Source organism: Oncorhynchus masou, chromosome 28 (genome assembly GCF_036934945.1).
Source record: "Oncorhynchus masou masou isolate Uvic2021 chromosome 28, UVic_Omas_1.1, whole genome shotgun sequence".
Lineage (NCBI taxonomy): Eukaryota > Metazoa > Chordata > Actinopteri > Salmoniformes > Salmonidae > Oncorhynchus > Oncorhynchus masou.
The window spans coordinates 19,151,929-19,172,595 of record NC_088239.1 but is presented as its reverse complement, the minus strand read 5'-3'; the positions used below and the strand labels follow the sequence as shown (position 1 = coordinate 19,172,595).

Below are 20,667 nucleotides of genomic sequence, written 5' to 3'. Positions count from 1 at the left end.
ATATTCTTTCAAACACACACGGTCACGTTGTACAGCGCCATTATGGCTATTAGCAGGTAGCTGGACAATAGACTTACAATGGGGCAAAAAAGTATTTAGTCAGCCACCAATTGTGCAAGTTCTTCCACTTAAAAAGATGAGAGGCCTGTAATTTTCATCATAGGTACACATCAACTATGACAGACAACATTAGAAAAAAAATCCAGAAAATCACATTGTAGTATTTTTAATGACACACACACACACACACACACACACACACACACACACACACACACACACACACACACACACACACACACACACACACACACACACACACACACACACACACACACACACACACACACACACACAAACTGTCTGAAATTAAAATGGCGTAACAGTGCCTCCCTGTCTCGTCTGTATCTTTTCCTCCTGGAATATGACAGCTCTGAAAATAAGAGGCGAAGAATCCCTTGAAAGTGCTCTGGTGATTCTAGTAGTCGTCTCAATGCAAGTAGAGAGTAGGCCTCCACTTATATAAGGTGTCCCTCTCTCTCAAATGTACATAGCGAGTTGGAAAGAAAGGTAAGTGTTCTTCTGATCACGGCAAAATGAGTTATTCTAGTGACAGGCATATAGACCTGTTGTCTCAATGCCAACGTGCAGCTGAACACTATGCTCTGAGGCACATTAGAGAGGACTCGTTTAAAAGGCCTAGTTTAGATATCATGTGAAGGATGGAGTTAACTTCTAACTAATGAGTCATGAAAGACACACTCCCTTGTGGAAGCAGCATTTTTCTGATAAGGCTGCCCAAGAAAAGTGCTCTGCAACAGTCTCCTAGACTGTTTCTATACTGAACAAAAATATTATCGCAGCATGTAAAGTGTTGGTTTCATGAGCTGAAATAAATATGCACAAAAAGATTATTTCTCTCAAATTTTGGAATATGAAATTCATTGAGAGAAATGGCTGATGCCGGGGACTTGGTGGCTGTGGGAACCTGTGCTCTGTCTGGAGCTTGGTCGTGATCATCGCCAGATGTACTGGTATCTGTGTAGGGACAGAGAGGGGTCATCTGAGCTTTGAAGGTCGATAGTATAACATGAGGTTGGGAACAGATTTGGTTGTGTTCTGGGTGTGTCTGTCACACTTCTCTGTGTCAAGTAAAAGCAACATGGAAGATATGAGCCACCTCGGGAGGAGGAACCGTCAGCTGAACTGTTTTACAATGGTATTTTGGTGAGCACTGAGGACTTGTACCCATGAAATGAATAAACAGCTGTTGTTACCAACTATGAGCCCAGTTGTTTTAAAGACTCTTAAAACTTCTTACGGATAGGAGTTCCGCTCGCGAAATTCGCAAAATTCAAAAATATTTTTTGGAAATATGTAACTTTCATACATTCACAAGTGCAATACACCAAATTAAAGCTTAACTTATTGTTAATCTACCCATCGTGTCCGATTTTCAAAAAGGCTTTATGGCGAAAGCAAACCATATGATTATGTTAGGTCAGAGCCTAGTCACGAAAACATACACAGCCATTTTCCAGCCAAAGAGAGGAGTCACAAAAACCAGAAATAGAGAAAATTAATCACTAACCTTTGATGATCTTCATCAGATGGCACTCATAGGACTTCATCTAACACAATACATGTATGTTTTGTTCGATAAAGTTCATATTTATATCCAAATATCTCAGTTTACATTGGCGCTTTATGGTCAGTAATGATGTGCCTCGAAAACATCTGCCGAATTTTCAGAGAGCCACATCAATTTATAGAAATACTCATAATAAACTTTGATACAATATATAGTATTATGCACAGAATTTATAGATATACTTCTCCTTAAAACCTCTTGGAACTACCCATCCCGGATCCTGGAGAATTGTCATCAACTACACCAATTAGCATAGCGTAACGGTCAAAAAATATTACTAGAAAATATTAATATTCATGAAATCACAAGTGAAATATAGTGAAACACAGCTTAGTCTTTTGTTAATCATGCTGTCATCTCAGATTTTGATATGATGCTTTACAACCAAAGCAATACAAGCGTTTGTGTAAGTTTATCGATAGCCTAGCATAGCATTATGTCCAGCTAGCAGCAGGAAGCTTGGTCACAAAAATCAGAAAAGCAATCAAATTAACTGTTTACCTTTGATCTTAGGATGTTTTCACTGACGAGACTCCCAGTTAGACAGCAAATGTTCGTTTTGTTCCATAAAGATTATTTTTATACCCAAAATACCTCTGTCACGTTATGTTCAGAAATCCACCGGAAATAGTGGTCACGACAACGCCGGGAAAAAAATCTAATTATATCCATAATATCGACAGAATCATGGCAAATGTTTTTTTTATAATCAATCCTCAGTGTTTTTCAAATATCTATTCGATAATATATCAACCGGGACAAATTGGCTTTTCAGTAGGAGCGAGAGGAAAAATGACTACCTCTGTCTTTTACGCAAGAATCACTCTGAGAGCCCTCAGCTGGCCACTTACGCAATGTAGTTGTTTACGCTCATTCTTCAACATAAAGGCGTGAAACTACGTCAAAATGCTGTAGACACCTTAGGGAATACGTAGAAAAAGGAATCTGGTTGATATCCCTTTCAATGGCCAATAGGGGTGCATAGGAAAACAACGGTTTCAAAATAAGAGGCACTTCCTGATTGGATTTTCCTCAGGGTTTCGCCTGCAATATCAGTTCAGTTGTACTCACAGACAATATTTTGACACTTTAGAGTTTTCTATCCTAAGCTGTCAATTATATGCATATTCTAGCATCTGGTCCTGAGAAATAGGCGGTTTATTTTGGGAACGTTGTTTTTGCAAAAATAAAAATAGTGCCCCCTAGTTTCAAGAGGTTAATGCAACCACTGTGTCAGATTTCAAAAAAGCTTAACGGAAAAAGCAAACCATGCAATAATATGAGTACGGCGCTCAGACACAAAAACATGCCATGCAGATACCCGCCATGTTGTGGAGTCAGAAATAGCGTTCGAAATATTCACTTTGATGATCTTCATCAGAATGCACTCCCAGGAATCCCAGTTCCACAGTAAATGTTTGTTTTTGTTCGATAAAGTCCATTTATGTCCAAATACCTCCTTTTGTTAGCGCGTTTGGTAAACAAATCCAAACTCACAAGGCGCGGGCAAGTCCAGGCGAAAGTTCAGACAAAGTTCAAAAAATGATATTACAGTTTGTAGAAACATGTCAAACGATATATAGAATCAATTTTTAGGACTTTTTTAACATAAATCTTCAATAATGTTCGAACCGGAGAATTGCTTTTGTCTTTAGAATTGCAATGGAACGCAGGTCACTCTCACGTGCGCGCGCGTGATCAGCTCATGCCACTATGGCAGACCTCTGGTTGAATCAGCTCTCATTCGTACCCACTTCACAGTAGAAGCCTCAAACAATGTTCTAAAGACTGTTGACATCTAGAGGAAGCCTTAGGAAGTGCAATATGACCCCTTAGACACTGTATATTCGATAGGCAATGAGTTGAAAAACTACAAACCTCAGATTTCCCACTTCCTGGTTGGATTTCTCTCAAGGTTTTCGCCTGCCATATGAGTTCTGTTATACTCAGACATCAATCCAACAGACATCAATCCAACAGTTTTAGAAAGTTTTCTATCCAATACTACTAATAATATGCATATATAGCTTCTGGGCCAGAGAAGCAGGAAGTTTACTCTGGGTACGCTTTTTATCCAAATGTGAAAATGCGGCCCCCTATCCCAAACAGAGTGGGAGAACCATCAATTCCAAAAGGATTACCGCACCAGACTAAAGTTCCTATCAACCTTAAACACAACCCCGGAGACTGTTTGGGCTCCTTGACACAATGCCATTATTATTACGAGTGATCAAATGACCCCCCTCGGTGCCGCAGGCCAGAGGCGATCAACAATGGAGTTGCCTGGGAAATGAGAGGGCAGGGTGGGTGCTCTACGTTTTAATCTGAAAAAAGTGGGAAAAGGCACACTTTAATGCACAAGACTGGACATGTCACTGGAGGGGAGCCTCTATCTTATTAATACTACAGGGACATAGGTTAAATCATTGGCTTGTAGTTTTCTGTCTAATTATATAGAGGTAGTGAGTCTGTGCATGTGCCAACCTACAGTACTGATGACACTTTCGCTAGGGACTGACTCACCTTGGATGACAAGTTAGAGCTACAAGTTGGAGCTACAGTACAACTTGTGGACAGCAGTACATCTGCTTGTTAGCACTAACTCTGGTTGCATGTATAGAGCTCTTGAACATCTCTCTTGTTCACCACCTGAGTAGATGGCTCTTGTTGAAAATAATTTTACCTTCTAGGTTGAAGGCCTTGGATCCCTCAGAGTATTGCAAACAGTACGGAGAGGTTTCATGTTTAAAACCACAGCTCTGTTTACAGTGAACTAAATACACCTAAATGAGGGTTTGTCCCAACGTAGTACACCAATCATCGAGAAAACACGAACGGCCTTGAATAACGTCAGAGATCCATTCAATGCAAACTCTTCTCGTTCCGCCAACCCTGTCACTGTCTAAGCTACTGCCTTGGTAATTATAATGAGAAAATTGGAGAGCTTTTTCAATAACGGCCCTCAACCCAAAAAGCGGTGTGTGTCAAGGGCGCCCATTGGTCCCTACCGGATTTGTCCCCTGTGTACCCTAGACTACCTCCAGACTGTATCGATTCCTCCCACTCCTCCTCCTGCTCTGCACTCTAGGCCCGGAAGGCCAACGCCTGAGCACAGATGTACTAATGAGAGGGTTGCCGATGAGACGCTGCAGCCCCATGGGCTGAGCACTTCAACGTTGCCATGGCACAGCGCATTCTCCAGGTTTTAATGGAAGTGGGGATTGAAGGCCAGGGACGAAGTGACCTCTTCCCCGTTCTCTTCTCCACTCAGGGTCCCCCCCCTCCATCCTTCACTATCCCCATCATCTAGGCTTTTAGTGCATGACGGGGGACGTTAGAGACTGAGTCCTCAGTAGGGAAAAGCAGGTTTCTGAAAAAGCTAGAAATGGAGCTGTATACATTAGTGACACTTGAGACTTTTTTTTAGATTTTCCACAGTGCTGTTTGGGCATACTGCACTTAGAAAGGAGAACTTATTTGAGAATTCTAATTCATTGTTGGCGGGCCGTACATTCCACACTATGTATGCCCCTATGTAAATATTAGTTTTTTTATGTCACTCTTATTTTAGAAAAACGCTATAGGCATACATGCAGTACAGTACTTTAGAGCGAAATATAAACTTGTGCCTCGGCTCCAGAATACCAGTCTGTGTAGATAATGAACACCTCGTACAGGAGCCAGAACAACGGCCAAGGGCTTTTTGCAGTAAAACAAACTCCACGCTCCACTTTTTGCCCATTAAAAAAAAGTGTTGAAAAGGCTCTTTTTAAATGAGCTGAGAGTGCGCCGGGCCCTTTCAAGGCTCTGTCCACAGAGGACCCAGAGTCAATAGTCAGGATGGGTTGCCAGGATGGGCGAGGTTCTCTTAATGTCACATCAGGGTTATTTATTAACTGTTCTACTGATTGATGCAGACATCATCTCTTCATGCCTGTTTCCTTTTGTGTTGTGGTCTTGTAATAAAGACTGTCTGTAGTTAACACCTTTGTTCTCTTGGATTGTAACTGTATTCACTTATTAGCCATGATTTAGTCTTGTCATAATGCCAAGCTGTCCTTTGTCATCAACTTACGTAGTAGACTGGGATACGGTTATAAAAATACAGTATGTGCCGTGTTCGCTGTTTCCTGTTTCTGAATCCAGCAGGTCAAGTTATCTTCTACAAACACGTAGCCTGCTGATTATGCCACGTTGAAAGCAGCACCTATTGTTCTGTACCTACCACCGGCTGTCAAATATGTGTTTGTTCATGACATGCCCATTCAGAAACTGTGGGTATTGGATGTCCTCACCTAATGACTTGCCCTGTCTAATTAATATTTTGAACATACACTCACACGTTCAATTATGACTGTTTAACTCATGCTCATTGAAAACATGTGACGCTCTTATCTTAAAGGGGCAACCTGAAGTTGCAGCATTCATTTTTGGACTTATAAATGAATGATTAAATTAAATGTACCCATTTTGATTCTTGAAGAATATAACTTCCTCATGAGCTTTGTTCAACTGTCGTACCCCATCAGAACCCAAAATATAAGCTTCTTTTTTTATATTTCACCTTTATCTAACCAGGTAGGCTAGTTGAGAACAAGTTCTCATTTACAACTGCGACCTGGCCAAGCACTTCAACACATACAACAACAGTTACACATGGATAAACAAACATACAGTCAATAATACAGTAGAGAAAAGAAAAGTATATATACAGTGAGTGCAAATTAGGTAAGATAAGGAAGGTAAGGCAATAAATAGGCCATGTTGGCGAAGTAATTACAATATAGCAATTTAACATTGGAAGGGTAGATGTGCAGAAGATGAATGTGCAAGTAGAGATACTGGGGTGCAAAGGAGCAAGATCAAAATATACAGTATGGGGATGAGGTAGTTGGCTGGGCTGTTTACAGATGGGCTGTTTACAGATGGGCTATGTACAGGTGCAGTGATCTGTGAGCTGCTCTGACAGCTGGTGCTTAAAGCTAGTGAGGGAGATATGGGTCTCCAGCTTCAGTGATTTTTGCAGTTCGTTTCAGTCATTGGCAGCAGAGAACTGGAAGGAAAGGCGGCCAATGAGGAATTGGCTTTGGGGATGACCAGTGAGATATAGCTGCTGGAGCGCGTGCTACGGGTGGGTGCTGCCATGGTGACCAATGAGCTGAGATAAGGCAGGGCTTTACCTAGCAGAGACTTGTAGATGACCTGGAGCCAGTGGGTTTGGCGATGAGTATGAAGCGAGGGCCAGCCATCGAGACCATACAGGTCACAGTGGTGGGTAGTATATGGGGCTTTGGTGACAAAACGGGTGGCACTGTGATAGACTGCATCAAATTTGTTGAGTAGCGTATTGGAGGATATTTTATAAATGACATCGCCAAAGTCAAGGATTGGTAGGGTGGTCAGTTTTACGAGGGTATGTTTGACAGCATGAGTAAAGGATGCATTGTTGCGAAATAGGAAGCCGATTCTAGATGTAATTTTGGATTGGAGATGCTTAATGTGAGTCTGGAAGGAGAGTTTACAGTCTAGCCAGACATCTAGGTATTTGTAGTTGTCCACAAGTCAGTTGTCCACAAGTCAGAACTGTCCAGAGTAGTGATGCTGGACAGGCGGGCAGTGATCGGTTGAAGAGCATGCGTTTCGTTTTACTTGCATTTAAGAGCAGTTGGAGGCCACGGAAGGAGGGTTGTATGGCATTGAAGCTCGTCTGGAGGTTGGTTAACACGGTGTCCAAAGAAGGGCTAGAAGTATACAGAATGGTGTCGTCTGCGACATCATTGATATATACAGAGAAGAGTCGGCCCGGAAATTGAACCCTGTGTCACCCCCATAGAGGCTGCCAGAGGTCCGGACAACAGTCCCTTCGATTTGACACACTGAACTTTATCATAGAAGTAGTTGGTGAACCAGGCGAGGCAGTCATTTGAGAAACGAAGGCTGCTGAATCTGCAGATAAGAATGTGGTGATTGACTGAGTCAAAAGCCTTGGCCAGGTCAATGAATACGGCTGCACAGTAATGTCTCTTATCGATGGCGGTTATGATATCGTTTAGGACCTTGAGCGTGGCTAAGGTGCATCCATGACCAGCTCGGAAACCAGATTGCATATCGGAGAAGGTACGGTGGGATTCGAAATGGTCTGTAATCTGTTTGTTAACTTGGCTTTCGAAGACCTTAGAAGGGCAGGGTAGGATAGATATAAGTCTGTAGCAGTTAGGGTCTAGTGTGTCTCCCCCTTTGAAGAGGGGGATGACTGCGGCAGCTTTCCAATCTTTGGGAATCTCAGACGATACGAAAGAGGTTGAACAGGCTAGTAATAGGGGTTGCAACAATTTCAGCAGATTATTTTATAAAGAGAGGGTCCAGATTAGATTGTCTAGCCCGGTTGATTTGTGTCCAGATTTTGCAACTCTTTCAGAACATCAGCTATCTGGATTTGAGTGAAGGAGAAAAGGGGAGGCTTGGGAAAGTTGTTGTGGGGAGTGCAAGGCTGTGGGTAGGGGTAGCCAGGTGGAAAGCATGGCCAGCCGTAGAAAAATGCTTGTTGAAATCCTCAATTATAGTGGATTTTTCGGTGGTGAGTGTTTCCTAGCCTTAGTGCAGTGGACAGCTGGGAGGAGGTGCTCTTATTCTCCATGGACTTTACAGTGTCCTAGAACCTTTTTGAGTTTGTGCTACAGGATGCAAATTTCTGCTTAAAAAAAGCTAACCGTAGCTTTCCTTTCCTGTTGTTGCATAACACGGGGGCTATTCGATGCTAATGCAGAACGCCACAGGATGTTTTTGTGCTGGTCAAGGGCAGTCAGGTCTGGAGAGAAACAAGGGCTATATACAGTGCCTTGCGAAAGTATTCGGCCCCCTTGAACTTTGCGACCTTTTGCCACATTTCAGGCTTCAAACATAAAGATATAAAACTGTATTTTTTTGTGAAGAATCAACAACAAGTGGGACACAATCATGAAGTGGAACGACATTTATTGGATATTTCAAACTTTTTTAACAAATCAAAAACTGACAGGGTGCCCATGTTTACAGATTTGGGGTTGTACATGGTGGGTTCATTGATAATTTGTGTGAGATTGAGGGCTTCAAGCTAATATTGTAGGATGGCTGGTGTGTTAAGCATCTCCCAGTTTAGGTCGCCTAGCAGCACGAGCTCTGAAGATAGATGGGGGGCAATCAGTTCACATATGGTGTCCAGGGCACAGCTGGGGGCAGTGGGTGAGAGCGGCAATGGTGAGAGACTTGTTTCTGGAAAGGTGGATTTTTAAAAGTAGAAGCTCGAATTGTTTGGGTACAGACCTGTTTGGGTACAGACCTGCAGAGATACAGTGGGGCAAAAAAGTATTTAGTCAGCCACCAATTGTGCAAGTTCTCCCACTTAAAAAGATGAGAGAGGCCTGTAATTTTCATCATAGGTACACTTCAACCATGACAGACAAAATGAGAAGAAAAAAATTCTCCAGAAAATCACATTGTAGGATTTTTAATGAATTTATTTGCAAATGATGGTGGAAAATAAGTATTTGGTCACTTACAAACAAGCAAGATTTCTGGCTCTCACAGACGTGTAACCTCTTCTTCAAGAGGCTCCTCTGTCCTCCACTTGCTACCTGTATTAATGGCACCTGTTTGAACTTGTTATCAGTATAAAAGACACCATTCCACAAACTCAAACAGTCACACTTCAAACTCCACTATGGCCAAGACCAAAGAGCTGTCAAAGGACACCAGAAACAAAATTGTAGACCTGCACCAGGCTGTGAAGACTGAATCTGCAATAGGTAAGCAGCTTGGTTTGAAGAAATCAACTGTGGGAGCAATTATTAGGAAATGGAAGACATACAAGACCACTGATAATCTCCCTCGATCTGGGGCTCCACGCAAGATCTCACCCAGAACCACACGGGGGGACCTAGTGAATGACCTGCAGAGAGCTGGGACCAAAGTAACAAAGCCTACCATCAGGAACACACTACGCCGCCAGGGACTCAAATCCTGTAGTGCCAGACGTGTCCCCCTGCTTAAGCCAGTACATGTCCAGGTCCGTCTGAAGTTTGCTAGAGAGCATTTGGATGATCCAGAAGAAGATTGGGAGAATGTCATAAGGTCAGATGAAACCAAAATAGACCTTTTTGGTAAAAACTCAACTCGTCGTGTTTGGAGGACAAAGAATGCTGAGTTGCATCCAAAGAACACCATACCTACTGTGAAGCATGGGGGTGGAAACATCATGCTTTGGGGCTGTTTTTCTGCAAAGGGACCAGGACGACTGATCCGTGTAAAGGAAAGAATGAATGGGGCCATGTATCGTGAGATTTTGAGTGAAAACCTCCTTCCATCAGCAAGGGCATTGAAGATGAAACGTGGCTGGGTCTTTCAGCATGACAATGATCCCAAACACACCGCCCGGGCAATGAAGGAGTGGCTTCGTAAGAAGCATTTCAAGGTCCTGGAGTGACTTAGCCAGTCTCCAGATCTCAACCCCATAGAAAATCTTTAGAGGGAGTTGAAAGTTCATGTTGCCCAGCAACAGCCCCTAAACATCACTGCTCTGGAGGAGATCTGCATGGAGGAATGGGCCAAAATTCCAGAAACAGTGTGTGAAGACTTACAGAAAACGTTTGACCACTGTCCTTGCCAACAAAGGGTATATAACAAAGTATTGAGAATCTTTTGTTATTGACCAAATACTTATTTTCAACCATAATTTGCAAATAAATTCATTAAAAATCCTACAATGTGATATTCTGGATTTTTCTTCTCATTTTGTCTGTCATAGTTGAAGTGTACCTATGATGAAAATTACAGGCCTCTCTCATCTTTTTAAGTAGGAGAACTTGCACAATTGGTGGCTGACTAAATACTTTTTTGCCCCACTGTAGCTCTGCAGGCTATATGTGCAGTAGATTGCAACACCACCCTCTTTGGCAGTTCTATCTTGTCAGAAAATGTTATAGTTAGGGATGGAAATTTCAGGGTTTTTGGTGGTCTTCCTGAGCCAGGATTCAGACACGGCTAGGACATCCAGGTTGGCAGAGGAGGAGGCTTCTAATATTAACATGCATGAAACCAAGGCTCTTATGGTTACAGAAGTCAACAAATGAGAGTGCCTGGGCAATGGGAGTGATGCTGGGGGCTGCAGGGCCTGGATTAACCTCTACATCACCAGAGGAACGGAGGAGGAGTAGGATAAGAGTATGGCTTAAGGCTAAAATAACTGGTCGTCTAGTGCGTTCGGAACAGAGAGTAAAAGGAGCAGGTTTCTGGGCACGGTAGAATGGATTCATGGCATAATGTACAGACAATGGTATGGTAGGATCTGAATACAGTGGAGGTAAACCTGTGCATAGAGTGACTATGAAAGAGATATTGTCTCTAGAAATATCATTTAAACCAGGTGATGTCGCTGCATGTTTGGTAGGTGGAACTAAAGTGTTAAATAAGGAGTATTGAGCAGGGCTAGAGGCTCTACAGTGAAATAAGGCAATAATTACTAACCAAAACGCCAATGGACAAGGCATATTGACGTTAGCGAGAGGCTTGCATAGCTGAGTGATCATAGGAGTCCAGTGAGTGGCTTCAGGCAGCTAAAGGGCCCAGGGATAGCAAGCTAGCAGAAGGGCTTTGGAGGGATGTTGCGACGGAAGAAAGTCTGTTGTGCCCCCTCGTGCTATTACGTTGGCAGACGGATCAGCAGGGTTCCGTGTGGTAAACCAGGCCAAATGGCAAAATAGGTACAGTTGCCAAAGAATTTGGCGGATAGCAGGCTAGCGGATGGGCATTCAGGGGGCGACGTGACGACGTGACGGCGGAGCCAGTTGAGAAAACCCCATCGGGCGAATCACGTCGGTGGTCCAGTCGTGATGGATCGGTGGGGGCCCAGACCAGTTGGCAAAATAGGTATTGTAGCCCATGGAGTGGGTGATGGACCTCTTTGGCTAGCTGGGAGATGTGCCTAGCAGGTGGGCCTAGCAAGGCTAGCTCCAGGCTAATTGGTTCTTGCTTCGGGACAGAGACGTTAGCCAGGAGTGGCCATTTGAATAGCGAGTTTGTAAAGAAAGTAAATGTAAACAAAACACTATCGCCTCAAAACATGGTTAAAACTATCAATTTGATATTATGGATAGTCGGTCCTTGAATTTTGAGTGGTTACATTTCTCCAGCCCCATCCTTAAGCTTTTTACCGAAACAAGGGCATGGGAGAAAGCATTGTTGTTTCAACTGCTGATTCCCGCTTTAAATAAATGTGAATTCTAGTCAAGTTTATTCATGCCATTTGTAGATATTCTGTGTAGTAATTTCAGTAGAGGTCACGCTGTGGCCATCTCATGACTAACCCTGCTCTTCTCTCGCTACCCCCCCTCCAGACTCTGCCTTCATGATGGTCAACACCAGCGGACGTTTCTCGGGCCAGAAGGCCCAGTTGCTCATGCCCCAGCTCAAGGAGAACGACACCCACTGCCTCATTTTCCAGTACTACGTAGCGGGACAGCGCGAGGGTGCCAACCCGGGCCAACTTAACGTCTATGTCAAGGAGAACAACAGTCCGCTGGGCATCCCTGTGTGGAACGCCTCAGGGCCCGCCTACCCCACCTGGCGCCAGGTGGAACTGGCTGTCAGCACCTTCTGGCCCAACTTCTACCAGGTGAGATTGGATAAAGAAGATGGTGATGGGCTGTGTCTATAAAAGTGGCACATAGAACAAGGGGTAGGGTTGTCAGTGAGGGTCCTACTGTTCATCAAATGTAAGGTTTTGTCAAAGTCCTGTTGTACTGTGGGCAGTTAGGAAACGGTAGACATTGTGTTATTATCCTCTGTGGGTTGTACGTCGACCGATGAAGTGGTAATATTGGTGGAGATAAGAACCCATCAGATCGGGACATTTTCCCAGCCCCAGAGCCATATTTAAACACTGCCCATTAGCAGGGAATAATATTGAACTCTGACAGAGTCCATGTTTTCTCAGTGCGGGTCCATGGCAGTACAGTAAACACATTCTCCAAGGTCTCTGGAGGTCAAAACACTTTCTATCATCACCTCCCCAATATTTCTCCTCTTTGAAAATTAAACTCATTTTGTGTATAGCATCGTGCCGTTAGGCAGCAGCGCTGTGAATTTCCAGCCGAGGCAATTACCGCTCACGCCAAATGTTTGGTTTACTCTCACATGAGGTCAAACACACACACACTCGCTCACAGGGTCAGTGTGTACTGAGTGACCCAGCATGTAAGCCCGTCAGTATGTCATCTGCTCCACGGATGACCCTCAGATTGAAGGCTGATGGTGTGTGTGTGTGTGGAAGGTTGGTGGGTCACGCCATCGAGCCCTCCTCCTCCCACTAACATACAGTGTTGGCTGTTAGACATGTTTTTTTCACACACGTGCCTGTGAGGTTTTCCCTAGCGAGACCGACAGTAAAGAGTGATGAATACATCTCCACGTTTCCCAAGAGAAATCACCGCCATCTGTTGTTTGACAGAGGCACCGTGCAGAAGGAGCGTCTCTCTGTGACTTCCTATTACTCTTTCAGATTAACAATGGAAAGGCGGCATCTTCAAAGCTCTATACCCAATTAGCAATGTAGCAAGTAATTATGGTGTTTCTGTAATTGCACAGTATCTTTAAGTGTTTGTCAAAATGAAAACCACCTGGTATTCAGAAATTACTTTGTCTCTTATTTTGTAATTACAGCGTATGGTTTTCGCTCCCCTCAGTTTTCAATGCAAGTCTATCAGCACAGGTCTAATTACATTGCAATGGTTGGGCCGCATTTTGAGAAAGTTTTAATTAATCGCGCCGTGCATTTCAGATACGGTTATTGTCTTCCCCAGCCCGGCACACTTTGATCTTGATCCTGACATTTTGCGTTGTTCATCTCCACCTGCTCTGTTATTCCAATTCCATTTTTAGACACAATCACAATTACCAGGTGATCTGTAAAGGAACATTGGGGTGACATCGCATCAGTATTTAATGAACAGTGTGAGAGGGAGGAAGGGTCATTTCTTCCCCGTCTGCTATTATGTATGCATGAGAGGTCAGCCTTTTGTTCTTAGGAAGTTTCAACAACTTACTGACAAGACTTTCTGTAAAAGATGTGGTGAACCTGAAGTGGCACTAAGGACGCCATGAAGTAAAGCAATACACACACACACGTCGGAGGAGCACTACGCACATTCGCTTATGCATTAAAAGCAAACCTACTTCTCTAGCCCCCACAAGCCACATGAACGTTATCATGGCTAATTGAGCTCATTCACCAGGTGCAGCTAAAGAAGATAAACCTAAAAACACATGGAGGAGGGGGGGTTGGGGGGGTCCGCCGGGGTCGAGCAGGTTGCTTAGCATCACCACGGCGACAAACATTAACAACCTTGGTTTTAATCACCCCAGGCGGCACGTCGTGACATTATGCACGCTGGCGTTCGCGTTTTTATTTCCTTTTTGCAAATTAGGCCCTCGTTAAAGGCGTAATTAGCGGCCAAGGCTTCTGCCGTCGCTCAAAAGCAAGAGAGAGGGAAGGAAAGGGACACATCTATTAAAACCCATCTGAATGGTTTTATTTACGGCATCTCGTTTGGCCTCAGCTCAACAATGTTATTTCATGGCTAATGACTCATTCTCTATTTGTTCATTGGGCATTGGGACTGGTGCGGTTGGCATTCCCTTGTAACAAATAAAGGCCATATTTAAATAGGTTCCATTGTAGTAGGTATGGTCCCACAACAATACATCCTACAGCAGCTGATGTAGTAGGCATGATGAGGGGAGCCACGAGAATAGACGGTAGATCCATTTATAATTGGGGTGGCAGGTAGCCTAGTGGTTAGAGCGTTAGACTAGTAACCGAATGGTTGCATGATCAAATCTCTAAGCTGACAAGGTAAAAATCTGTTGTTCTGCCCCTGAACAAGGCAGTTAACCCACTGTACCTAGGCCGTCATTGTAAATAATAATTTGTTCTCAACTGACTTGCCTAATTACATAAAGTTTAAATAAAAAAATACATGCAAATAATTCTGGGCTCCATATGTCAGCTTGGTATGAGGTACGCATGCGCACATCTATGAGGCCTAAGGTTGTGTCCCAAGTGGCACCCTATTCCCTATATAGTGCACTACTTTTGAACACGGTCCTATATAGGGAAAAGGGTGCAATTTGGGATAAAGCCTTCCATTCATAGGATCTGCTGTATTGAAGGAGTTTGAACAGAATCGTGGCTAGAATTGTAGCAGTGTTTTCTTGTAGGAAGTAATCTCCTCAACGTTGATTTGTGTCCTTGGGTATTGTAGTCTCCCCGGACATTTGTTTAGGTTTGCTATTTTTGCGTCTACAAACATGATATCTGGGCCCCACATAGTTCTATTATCTTAAGTGTTTGTTTTTGTTGTTCAGAAACTTTGAACGCTGCTCTTTTCGTCCTTGATCGTATCTTTCCTCTTGCCCTCGACCGCCAACGGACCGTTTCTGTCATCAGTTACCGAGTCAAGTGAGATATTCAGGGTTCACTCACAACCATTACAGAGGGCGTGTGTTTCATACCAGAACGTTGTTCCCTTCCCTTCATCCCTTGCTCCCATGACTGATCAGAATTTTTGGTACTGGATAGTTTAAAACAATATGGTGGCTCAGCATTGTTTACAGCTGCCCAGTTGTCCCAAATCTATGAAGGTGAGTGAACAAGGACAAGGGGACTAGTGTATAGGGAACAACTTTATGGAATGAAATAACTGGGAACTGGGAATGAGGGAGGATCTCCAGAAAGCGAGGTCCCATTGGCCCGTTTTCTGGCCTATAGAAAAGCTCTGATGTAAATCAAGTGGGTTGGGCGTGTTGCCAGAACCTCTGCATGAACAGGAAGGCAGTCCTTGCGTCTTTAACCAGTTGTTTCCTGAGCGATAAGGGCCATGGAATGTGGTCTCCGTGGGGCCACCCCTCTGAAGTGGACCGCGAGGTCAGAACTGTGAGAACATGATTTGGGCTGCTCTATTCGTCACTGTGGTAATGCAACAGAGCGTCCCTCGCAGGTGCAGCCGTTAAAAAAGAATACATGATACAGACACCCTGTCATAGAAACCATGACTCCAGAGTCCAGACAGACTCTCTACCATTCCCCTCCCTCCTCCCCTTGGGAAATGGAGGATGAGACTGTACAAGAAAACATAAATGTTTTAAACATTTAAATGATTAGGTCGATCTTTACGAGGTGTGTACCCTAAAACAGTTTTCTCGGCTAAATTCCACTCACGGAATGTAACAGCACTGATGAAGTGGGCTGGGAATCCAACCCATATCACATGCCTCTTAACTAAAGCATGCTCTCTGGAAGCCATGATGATTCAGGGATATAAATGAACCCAGTCATCATAGACCCAGGCCCCATTGTTTGAAATGGAAAGCGTCCATGTAACAGTAACCCAATCCTTTTCCCCCGTCCGCCTCCCTGCCCCATGTTTGAAGCCTGAACGCGTGGGCCCGGGCCCCTTAAACTGTAGCAGCTGCCAGCTTCTCCCTCCTCTAACTAGACGTACAAGGAATGGGAGCACAGGAGCATTGTCTATGCCTGCGTTCCCATTCTCTACTCTTCTCCTGAAGTGCGCTTGCACATTCCCTGACATGGATTTATTAGCAATGGTGAAAACTCCCTCCAACCGATGCTTACGCCATTTTGCTGGTTTTAAATCAGTGAGTGTTCAAGACAAGTGCACATACAATTTCAAAATTGGGTAGTTTTCCTCTTGTCATGTCAGTTATTGCATACCTTAGAGCTATTTATAACATTTTAGCTAGGTTTTTAAGACCATAGATTTTGTTGTAATGTTTGAGTCACTAAAATATCACATGATTACACATTCGACATGTGTAGAATTGCAAGAAAATGTGCTTTAAAACAGCAACATTTTCTCTGCAATCCCATGACAAAATGTGTAGAATTGGAGGAAATACGCTTTAAACCTGTTAAATTTACTCTCCACCAACAAGAGTGGTGTGAACAGTTTGTTCCCATAGAAATAGAGGGGCGCAGACACAGAGCATTGGGACACATTCTGTTTATGTTTGTGCCAACTGCCAACCTCTTTACCCACCTCTCTTTCTCTCCTTTCCTCCCCTCTGCAGATTGTCTTTGAGACGGTGAGCACAGGACAAAGAGGTCTACTAGCCATCAAGGATGTCACACTGCAAGGCCATCAGTGCAGTAAGTCCCCCCCCCCCCACACACACACAGTGAATGTGCGATGTAGCACCCATCCCTTGCGTGTCTCATAAGTCACCCACTACCACTGGGTTGTCACTCTTCAGGCCCCCCCCCCATCTCCCTCTTCTCACATGTTATTGCTGTCACCTACCGACCCATGTCTGTGCTACATAGCGAACTCAATATACAGTATATTCCTGGGCAACATATTTACAGTCCTGTGACACGAACGAAGCTAGAATATACTACACAAGCCTTCATATTAAATATGTCCTTTGAATCAAAGGCAAAAGGACTAGATGGCGGCGAGCTTCTTGTGTCCTTGCCCTCCTCTCCAGGAAAGACTCCGGTTCCACAATCCTCCCCCAGATTTGTGAAATTCCATAAGGAAGCTAGGCTAATTGCCTTGGATAGAACGGACAAATCTGCTTCGCCATGTAGCCAGGCATGGAGGAACACCACTCCACAAAGAATGTGTGATGATGGCAAGTGCGTAGTACAGCACACACATTATGTTGACTAAAGGTATAAACACGCATGAACCACTCACATTTTTCTTCGTCACATTTCACTTCTGTTTAGTCGTTTTACTAACAACGTCACTAGCCTAGACTCGTGTGTGTGTGTGTGTGTGTGTGTGACTTTCCAACGGCTCTCGACAGATTAAGTGTCAACAAAGAGGGGGACTTGGGCTCTTCAAAGTTTGGCCTCGGTCCACATTTCTTTTCCAGGTGAAGCAAGGCAATACCATTAGCCCTCAACTCCAAAGACTGGGGGAGTGCTGAGCTGGGAGATATCAGGGCCACCGCGTTACTTCACAAGAGTTGTTTTAATTGCCTACCGCAGAGTTACACGGCGCGCACTCTAGTGTACCTCGTCTCAGATATCAGAATCAAGGTCGTCGCCCACCACGGCCCACGTGCCTCGAACACAGAGACAAGGGGGAACTAATTAAAAACGAATTTCCATAATTTCATTAGCATGGACTTTCATCCGTGCGTTAGTGAGGTAGTGATCCCACCTACCATTATGTATTTAGATTGACCCAGATTCCCCAGCCAAGTCAGATTTGTTGTTAGTTCAACCGGCAAACTATTAAGGAGTAAGGAGACAACCCACCCTATGCACACACCATATCAACAAGTTTACATAGAAGTCTGTTTTTGATAGTGGTCAAAATGCAGGGAGCTCTGAACACTGAACAGGGGCCAGAAAAAAATAGTTTATGGCTCTGTTTTGATTTGCAACCTGAACCCTAAACCCTTTTCCTCCCCTCCTCACCTTTTTGCTTTATCACTGTTATTGCTGCGTTGGTGAAAACTTTCTTCCAATATCCTTGAACTCTAGAGAGTCGAAAGGTTTATACTTTCCCCGGCTAAAATATTTTCACCACAGCTTGCCTCCTGACCTTTCACCTCTGTAATATCCTAATTGAAAACGCTGTCCCCGACACTCCTCCTGGGAAGAAGGTAAAAAGAAAAAGTGTAAGGATCCATTTTGTGATTGAATCTCGTCAGATTTCTCCCCCGAGTGGCTCAAGAGATCAGACCAAGGTTAGGCCAACGCCAATGGAGAATAAATGTGATTTGTTTTTGGTAGGATTGAAAGATAATTGGCTGTATTAGTATGAGTTGTGGCAGATTCCGTAATACGTGCTCAGTTTACTAGAAAAATTGAGAAATGGGGAATTCGGGAGAAACACAACCACCACAATTTCCCATTAATCTCAATAAGAATGAAACCGTTAGACTCAAAGGAAATTCAACTGAAAGTGGATGAGACTACAATACATGCAAGTACTGTATTTAGCATGCTTAATATGGTTTTGGTTATTGTATACATCTCTCTCTCTCTCTTCCTCTCTTTTAGTGAGCACCCCCCACTTTCTCCATATCAAAGGTGTGGAGGTCAACGCCAGGCAGACTGCCACGTTCCAATGCACCGTTAACGGTCGACCGCAAGACAGCCATAACCTCTGGTTACAGGTGAGTCCATTTTGACCTTAACACTCGGAACGCTGGAATTCCATAACTACTAGAATGGCCATGACGGCCATTCTGACAGTTGATATTTCAATTGTGTACATAGTCCATAATAAGTAATACATTGCTAAATGAATGGATTTATTATGTTAAAATAGGTCATAAGAAACCTCAGGATTTCAAATGCAAATCTTAATCAATCAGAGAATGTATTGATTGGTCCAGAAGTGCATAGAGTGTTAATTTTAAATTTTATTATTTTCTGACTATTAGACAACAGTTGCCTGCCCAGCAGGCCCATACAAACTACACCTAAACTATATTGAAACTAATTTCACACACATAATGATAATAATAGATGTGGCCTAAAGACTAGATTAAATTGCCAATGGTATGATGGGTGACAATATTATGTAATAGAGCATGAAGAGACTGAAGACCAGCACAGGGTGCATTGACAAAGGAATGGAGCTTACCAAATGGCACTTTTTCCATATCCTACAGAGCTCCAGGCAAGTACAAATTACTGTGCAACTGTATTGTAATTTTCCATTAAGACAAATTGTTGAAAAGTATTTGTATAATTTTGTTGCAATGTTTTCATAAACTATGTCCAATATTGTTTGGCAATATATTAAAAAAATCTGCTAACTAATGTGAGCTAGTTATACTGCACGTACTGTGCAGATCCAAAATAATCCTAATGGTGGCAGCCTAAACCACAAATGAATGTTTTACATGGAATAATGTTGTAGTTAGGTGCAATATAGCAGGATTGGGATTTTAGGCTACCATCCTTTTGGATTATGTTGGAACTGCGTAAACTCACAGTAGTCGGCTTGTATTAGAACTCTAGAGTGGGGGGACAACTGTTGCAGAAAATATGCACTAACACTGACATCAAACACGCTTGAAAATCATGATTTCATAATATTTGTGGTAATAAATCACAGATTCCAAGGTCAATTAGCTACAGGACCATCTGTCTACCTAATGAATTACACCAAAACAAATACACCCGCTCCAACACCCCTGTAGTAACAACACTTCACAATGTTACACACATGTACAGACCAGCATACAATCCTTTCTCTAACTAAATATTCACAGTGTTTGCGAGTTATATTACACAGAACTAGGATGTTAGTCCATCCTAACGATTAGAAATTAAACAAAATAAAACTGTAGGTGCAAACCTGTCCGACTTCTCTTTCCCTGGAGTGTTAGTATGTATATCTTTGTCAATTGTCATGATGCATTCTATCTTGGGTCATTGGGCTCCTAAGCCAGGTGTGTAGACATCTTAATGCACGAGTGGACGAGAATGCACGAGATCTCTCACAGCTGCTAACTGGGATGGTCAGCGCCGCCTGTATGATTTGATTGCCTTCAGTGATAGGAACATATTAGGGTCTAACAGTTTATACACACAGGACATGTCAGAAGTGGAATCTTTCCTTTTTTAAAGAGGTCATGTTTAACAGGAATATGCCATGTTTTTGTTGTGTGGGCCTCCCCTCTCTCTGTTCTCCTGTGTTCTCTCACTGTCCTGTCTGCTCCTCTCTTGCTCCCATCTCTCCCTTACTGTCTGAATTTCTGCATTCCTGGATCTCCTATATTATTACAGAGACGCTATAATATCAGTACCGTAGCAATATGAAATATTCTGAACAGACAAAGGCACACAAAAGCAATATACACGCGCGCGCACACAATGAACAACAGGCAAATAATGTTTACCTGAATTGAGCTAAATGTCAAATCTGGGTGAATTTCTGTTCCTTAATGATATTAGCAGTTCACTCAATCTTAAACCTGATTTAACGTTCAACTGT

General features: G+C 43.3%; 1 protein-coding gene across 10 annotated transcripts in view; it reads left to right on the top strand.

Annotated features, from left to right (window-relative positions):
- Positions 1-20,667, top strand: part of LOC135517303 (receptor-type tyrosine-protein phosphatase mu-like) — a 288,195-nt gene that overhangs the window by 82,729 nt on the left and 184,799 nt on the right. For all 10 annotated transcript variants that reach the window (XM_064941482.1, XM_064941481.1, XM_064941484.1 and 7 more), the window contains exons 3-5: positions 12,022-12,299; positions 16,772-16,850; positions 18,720-18,835. In XM_064941482.1, coding sequence (XP_064797554.1) covers positions 12,022-12,299; positions 16,772-16,850; positions 18,720-18,835 — 473 coding nt within the window. The remainder of the gene's footprint in view (positions 1-12,021; positions 12,300-16,771; positions 16,851-18,719; positions 18,836-20,667) is intronic.